The sequence below is a fragment of the Pelodiscus sinensis genome, chromosome 1, assembly GCF_052426305.1.
Source record: "Pelodiscus sinensis isolate ZL-2025 chromosome 1, ASM5242630v1, whole genome shotgun sequence".
Lineage (NCBI taxonomy): Eukaryota > Metazoa > Chordata > Testudines > Trionychidae > Pelodiscus > Pelodiscus sinensis.
Window position 1 is genome coordinate 188,098,156 of NC_143052.1, and position 7,166 is coordinate 188,105,321.

The 7,166-nt window shown below is 44.8% G+C and overlaps 1 protein-coding gene across 1 annotated transcript; it reads left to right on the top strand.

Annotated features, from left to right (window-relative positions):
* The first annotated feature begins 3,559 nt into the window (after positions 1-3,559).
* Positions 3,560-6,960, top strand: OLIG1 (oligodendrocyte transcription factor 1). Its single transcript, XM_075910959.2, has one exon. It carries the CDS (start codon positions 4,101-4,103, stop codon positions 4,782-4,784), a length of 684 nt encoding a protein of 227 aa, XP_075767074.1. The 5' UTR covers positions 3,560-4,100; the 3' UTR covers positions 4,785-6,960.
* Positions 6,961-7,166: the final 206 nt, after the last annotated feature.

The following is a 7,166-nucleotide window of genomic DNA, read 5'->3' on the forward strand; positions in this document are numbered from 1 at the left end:
CCTGAAAGATGTTTTGATCAGTCTGAGAAAGAGAGAGAATAAGATGACATCATCACCTTAATCAAGTTCAACATTCTACACAACACTTATGGTGCAAATATGAGATTCCTATTATGTGTAATTTCACCTATTCCTGATCCTGCTTTCCCATTCTTTCCTGCTTGCATTCTGTCCAAAAGGAGTCCAGCTTAGCCAGCCATAACAAATCCACCATTGCACCTGTAAACAATTGTGGTAAAGGTCTGCCAAGTCTAGGGCATGTACCATGACTGTAATTTCCAGTAGCTACATTGCAAATATAGTATCATGAACTTTCATGGGTAAAACCCAAGTCTTCAGATAAGTAGAGTGGAGCTCATCTGTTCATCTGAGGAAGTGGGTTTTGCCCATGAAAGCTCATGATACTATATATATAATTTGTTAGTCTGTAAAGTACTACACATCTAAGTATTTCTAAAGTTACAGACTAACCCAGCGATCCCTCTTGAGACTTTTTTACATTGCAAATGTGAGAGATTCTGAGAACAAATGGCATTTTCCTTTCTGCTCTTTCTGTCTCTTCTCTCCTCGGTTTTGTTTTATTTTATCTTAAAAGGTTGATCATTGAATTTCACCAGCAGAAATTCAACAGCTACTGAGTTTTAACATGGGTTTTTTTTTTCACACAGAAAAAATATTGAAGTCATTTTCTATGAAAAAAGTCTGAGCAGTAATTCTACGGCTTTGAGACTGGTGTGTTATATTGAATTGTTATCACCATTATCTTTCATAAGAAGAGAAAGGAAAATGGAAAGTGTGTGAATGTGCATGTGTGTGCCTGTATAGAACCTAACACAGTAGGCACACAACCCGGACACAATTTGGACCCTTGGGCTCTACTAGAATACAAATCATTATCATCAATAATAAATAATTGGAGAAAGGAAAATTAGAAACAGAAGGAAGGGGAGGAAGAAACTTATGTACTTTCTAAATGTTCTCCTTACCCAGCTTCAACTGGTACGAGCAGAAAAAAGATTTAATTTCTGCCTCATTCTTGACAATGGCTCCTCTGGTCAGAACTCAGATTGGAGAAAGGAGGAGTTTGTTACAAAACAGGGCCTGTTCCCGCCTTCCTGGGTTTGGTGTAGCAACTATAAGAAAGCAGGGAAGTAACAAAAAATAGCTCTAAGCCATCCTTGCACACTCCTTGTATTGTTGGGTCAGCTGAGGGCTTACCTCAGCCTTCGGATAGGTCAGCTTAGGAGCTCTCTAATTTATGTTCTGGCTGCAGTGGCCTCCTGTGGACCATTTGCCATCTAAGAATTGCTGGAATGTGGTACACTCCAAACATCCACACTTCTTTCATCTGCTCCCTATGTCAGGCCTTAGGAGAGGGCTGCCACAGAGCCTTATCAGTCGCTCTCTGCTGGCAGTGGAACCCCTGGATATCAGCTACAGTCATGGACTATTTCTATCTTCTCCATACTTCCTTGACAGGAGAAGAGACATTAACTCATGAGACTACTTGGCTTATGGAGTTTAAACAGGCATCAAATAGTGTAGGCTTTAATCTAACTACCTGATGGAAATGATGTTAAGGAAAGAGTCACCATAGTTTCAGTTCTATGAGTACATGGATTCTTAGTCAATAGCCTGACATGTTTTTTGACTCTGTCCAAGGTACAGCCATCAATGTTATGTGGCCAGTTCATCCCACAAATAACTAACAGCATGAATTTCAGAGGCAGAACCCTCTTTGAAACCTTCTTCTGACCCTTCCAGAGTGCACAAAGCTTCTTGTTTGAATACAGTGTGTTAAGCTGATGTACATATTGTTGTGAGGAGTACTGTGGAGAATATTCCTATTTTCAAAAAAAACTATTGAAAATCAGGTGCTTATTAGATAGAGCCTTCAGTCTCTGAAGCACCTATTAATTAATTCTCCCATTTAAAACAAAAATATATATCCTCAAAAGCAAGGAGGGAAGCAACAGCATTGGAGCAAAAAAACATATGGCATGCCTTTTGCTGGAAATTATTTTACTTTGTGCCTGAAAAGTCTGCTCAGCAGACTGCCAACCGAGCCCAGTGTTTTACTTGGGTAATTTGAAACAGGAGTAGAAGTGATGTCTGTAGCTCATTTTTCCCGTAAGTATTTTTGGGATACATTTAGAGCTCTGTTATCTGTTCCAAATTCCACATGCAACATTTGCTCTTTAGAAGTATTTTTATGAGCAATAGGGTCAAATTATTGATGACAGGAAAATTATCCCAACCTGTCTTTTAGTAATGTGGCAGGTTTTAGTAAAGGGCACCTACGAAAACCCTCTAAATGTACATCACACTGTGTTCCATGTTTATTTTGTGCTCTATCTACAAACGTTTGACTTCCACTTTGTTACTACTTCTGAGAGAAGCACAGACTCTCTTTGTCATTAAGCATATCCTTGAATTTGCTTTCTGTATTTCTTTTCCCAGCACGTAAGTTGTGCTCTTGCAGCTGTTCATTCTGCACCTGGGCAAAAAAATTAAAGGGGAACATTCATTGAGCCTACCAACTCACTTCCTATAGATTGATGAATAACTGTGAGAGGGTCACGAGTTTTGCTCCCTGACGAACTGGTCTGGATCTGAACAGGTGACCTAGAAATGGATGTCTTTAAAAACCTATTCCCAGTAAACACACATTTTAAAAAAGTAGATTTGTTCTTCTATTGAAGTTTCTTCTCAGCCGAAGCACTGCCTTCGACTGCTTTCCCCCACCCCCTCCCAAAAAACAAACCCTAAACGGCATTAAGGGCTTGATTCCAAGTACACAGAAATGAATGGAAAGACTTTCATTGAGTTCAGTGTACATTATTACATTTAATTTTAGTTGAAAATAAAAAAAAATCAATGCAATACTGTGTTCTATTTAGTGGTTACATGCATATTTCTCATATTGAAACCCATGAAAAATTACTATGATTTGTAGAATATATGAAATCTACTTATCTATTTCTATTTTTATGTTACTGTTAAACTGCTAGTTTTAAACTGTGGCTGTAGAATGATCAATATGCCATACAAAAAACTGTGATACTCTCACTCATGTTTAATCAGAATTTATAGGTAGTTTAGCTGCTGTCTAATAGAGATTCAAGCTTTCCAGCTTGAAGAGCTCTGTGTAGTTCAAAAGTTTCCCTCTCTCTCTCTCACCAACAGAATTGATCTAATAAAGGTATTACTTCACCAATCTCCTCTGCCTAATATCCTGGGACAAAACACAGCTACAACTACGCTGCCTATCTAAGACATACACAAAAGTAAATAATAATTCAGTAGGCAGAGATGGGCCTGAGCAAAGATTCTGGATCTAAGACTTGATATGGGGTATTCCATCCATCATCCAAATTTTATGGTTGGTTTAATCTATTTTTGGGGGGGGGGAAAGCCCATCTCTAATAATAACTGGAGGAACAGGGAATCTTGAAAAGCTTTTGAAAAGAGCAATGGAAGCAAAGAGAGACAATCCAGACACTGCTTTATATGCTTGGAAAAGGGGGAGTCAGTTTAGAAATAAACTCTCTTTTCACTCCCTTGGCAGACATTAAAATTCTTGGAAGCAGTCAGAGCCCAAAGAGGGGAGGGGAAGAAATATAGGGAGAAAACAGAGTGTCTCAACAAAGGAAGCTGTCTGGCAAGGCAGAAAGGCCCCCCCCCCCCGGGAGGGAAATGAGCTCCGGGGTGGCAGTGCTCCTGGGCCACAGAACTGCCGAGCAATCCTTACAATAAACTTCTTCTTGTTTGCCAAGGGCAACTCTTCCTCCCCGCAGCAAGCGGCAACCAACGAGAGCCCGACTCGGCCCAGCGGTGCGCTCCCATTGGCTGCCCGCTGCCACCCCTTTGCCCAAAGTGGGAGAAATGGATTTAAAGGGGCCCGGCTGGATCCTTCCCTTCCCCAGACCTGAGCGGCCAGCTCCTGGCGGCAAATGTTTCCTACCCCCTGTGGCCACCTTAGGTGACGTGAGATTAGTGCGAAGGGCAGCCCCGTCCTCGCGCGCACTGCGGCTCGCGGGCTGGCCCCCGCACGATGCAGCTTTGCAGCCTTGTCTGAAGGCGGGGGGGGGGGGGGCACCATGTTGAGGCAACAGCGGCCAGGTGAGGTGCAGCTGGGGACAGCCCTCTATGAGCTGGTTGGCTACAGGCAGCCCTCCTCCACCTTGCTCTCCAAGCCAGCGCATGAGAAGCCGGAGCCTGCTCCTGAGCAGCAGCAGGGGCTGGGTAATGCCAGAGGTGGCGGCAGCAAGACTGAGCAGAAGAAGGAGCAGCAACAGCTGAGGCGAAAGATCAACAGCCGGGAGCGGAAGAGGATGCAGGACCTGAACCTGGCCATGGACGCGCTGCGGGAGGTGATCATGCCCTACTCCGCAGCCCACTGCCAGAGCTCGCCGGGCAGGAAGCTCTCCAAGATCGCCACGCTGCTCTTGGCCAGGAACTACATCCTCTTGCTGGGCAGCTCGCTGCAGGAGCTCAGGCGGATCATTGGGGAGATGAGCGGCTCCGGGCCCCGGCTGCTGCTGGCCGGGCTGCCCCTCTTCGCGGCGCCGGGCTCAGTGCTGCTGACCCCGGGGAACGTGAACCACCCGGACAGCCTGCGCTCCGCCAGCAAATACCTCTCGCTGTCCCTGGAGGAGCAGCAGTGCAGCCAGCTGCACTTGGCCGGAGCCGCCAGCCTGTGCACATGCGCCGTCTGCAAGTTCCCTCACTTCATCCCCTCCAGCCTCAGCCTAGCCGCCGTGCAGAGCCAGTTCTCCAAGTGAGGGGCGGCGGGAGCCATGGGACTCGGGGAGGGGGGCGTGCCGGGCCGGGGACTAAGAGCGTCGGGCTCAGGAGCGCTGGGGTTTTCGGCGCGCTCCGAGGCCGGGCAGCGGGACGCAACACGCGCGCCCTGGTTCCTTCCTGCCCTGCAGCGGGTGGGAAGGGCCGCGGAGGCCAGGCCTGACTTGCTGGACTGCGGCCGCCTGTGCTCAAGAGCCTGCTTGCCGAGCTGCCCCGGGGCGGCCGCAGCAGAAAGGCGAGCGCCCCACCCACGGGCGGGGAGAACTCGCGCGGGGCACCGCTCTCCCGCGGCTTGCAGGCGCCACGCCCAAGAGCTGGAGAGGCAATTGGGGGCGAGCCAGCTCTGGCCTGGCCTCGCGGTATCCGTCACTCTGCAGGATTGCCCGGGGAGGGACCCCCTGCAGCCATTCCACAGGTGACGGGGGAGGAGCGGCCAAACGTCACTTTGGCACTGGAGTCGGAGATATGGAGAATAATGCCTAAAAGATCCGTTTAATGGAGCATCGTCTACAATGTTTTCTTTAGCTAGGAGAGTATCTAATTACTGTAGATGGGGTTGCACTCTGGCTTATTGATCTAGCACAGGGGTTCCCAACCTAAATAGTAAATATAATAATAATGGAGATTGCCTATCTCCTAGAACTGGAAGGGACCTTGAAAGGTCATTGAGTCCAGTCCCCTGCCTTCACAGCAGGACCAAGTACCACCCCTGAAGAATTTTTGCCACAAATCCCTAAATGGCCTCCACAAGGATTGAACTCACAACCCTGGGGTACATGTACCCCTAGGGGGTACCAGAAAGCTTGTCAAGGGGGTACGGGAAATATTTGGTAAATAATTAGATTATCCTAATTGAAATATTCCAAAAGTAGTAGTGTTAGTGAAAAAAGTTGTGTATTCTAGAGTCTAAAATATATTTCCTTTCATATTGAATGGGGGTATGGGAAGGTTTACTAAAAGCCATGGGAGTACGGGGACCGAAAAAAGTTGGGAACCTCTGATCTAGCATTTACGGTAACAATGTAACAGGTCTTAAACGGCACGCATGTCATAATTATAAGAACCAGAAGACTAGCCCTGTTGGTCTTTAAGGTATCACAGGACGCCTCCCCTGTTCCTGCGGATACAGACTAACAGATTTATTTGGCCATAAAATGTGGGCTTTTGCCAACGAAAGCTTATGCCCAAATAAATCAGCCTTTAAGATGCCACAGGACTCCTTATAATTATAAGAGTTAAAGGTGTGTTCTAGGAAATGGTTTTAAAAGAAGACATTGCTTTTTGTATGCAGTGATTTTCTCTTTCAGTAACCTAAGCAGAACCCAACTTGTTAGCTACTTGCTATCATTTAGAATCATACAAATGTAGGACTAGATGGGACAGACCTCGGTCTTTAGGAATCTGATTTTTTTAGAGCAGGAAGAGGTGTTTTTTAAATTCTTGTTTCCAGGAAGCAGCTTATTGTATTTCTAGAGTAGTTATTTGTGTGGCTTGCAAACATAATGCCACCCTGAACCCAAATAAATACCACAACTGTACTAAAATAGGAGAGAGTGCATTCCTGACTATATGCATTACCAGAGAAGATAATCAAAAAACTCAATATCTGAGAGGAAAATAAGATAGGACCACCATTTTAGAGAAGCTAAAGCTCCCACCTCATACTTTGGTGATCATGGCTTCAGAGGAATTTTATGATGGCAGATCTTTAAGTATGGACAAGGTCCGTTCTGAAACACTGGCTTTTAAACAAAGGTTTTTGAAAAGTACAGAAAGCAGAGTGTTTCTCCATAGCCAGCCTGTGCATCAGTTAAAAGACACTGCAAAGAACAGGAATCCTCAACAGACTGTATACTAATACAAGTGAAATATCATAAACATTGTTTTTAAATGTGTTTGTTATGCATTTATTTCTGGAAATTGTTTTTCTTTGTTGTAGTTCTATATAGTTTATTTTAATAGCATTTTTAACTGTAACATCACTGTGTGACCCTTTTACTTGGAAATATACAGTTATAATAAAAATCACAATTTCCTGCATCCTTTCAGCTCTCTTGTTAATGATTGAATGAGATGTTCTTAGTCACCTGACAATAATTACCTGATTACAACTATTAATGATCAAATTGTATTTATTTCTTGATGTTCGGGACATAACTTAATAAAGTGTTAAAGCGAGCTATCACCTGGAAAAAATAAGTAGGATTTTTTTTTATAAACAAAGATAGAGCTGGATTCCTACTCCAAAGAAAATCATAGAAATGTAGGGCTAGAAGGGAACTTCAGAAGTGATGAAATCCAGCCGTCTGTACTGAGACAGGATCAAGTAAACCTAGCCCACCCCAACAGGTGTTTGTCCAATC

Coding starts and splice junctions, on each gene's coding strand:
- OLIG1 (XM_075910959.2), top strand. CDS start 4,101: ATGTTGAGGCAACAGCGGCCAGGTGAGGTGCAGCTGGGGACAGCCCTC.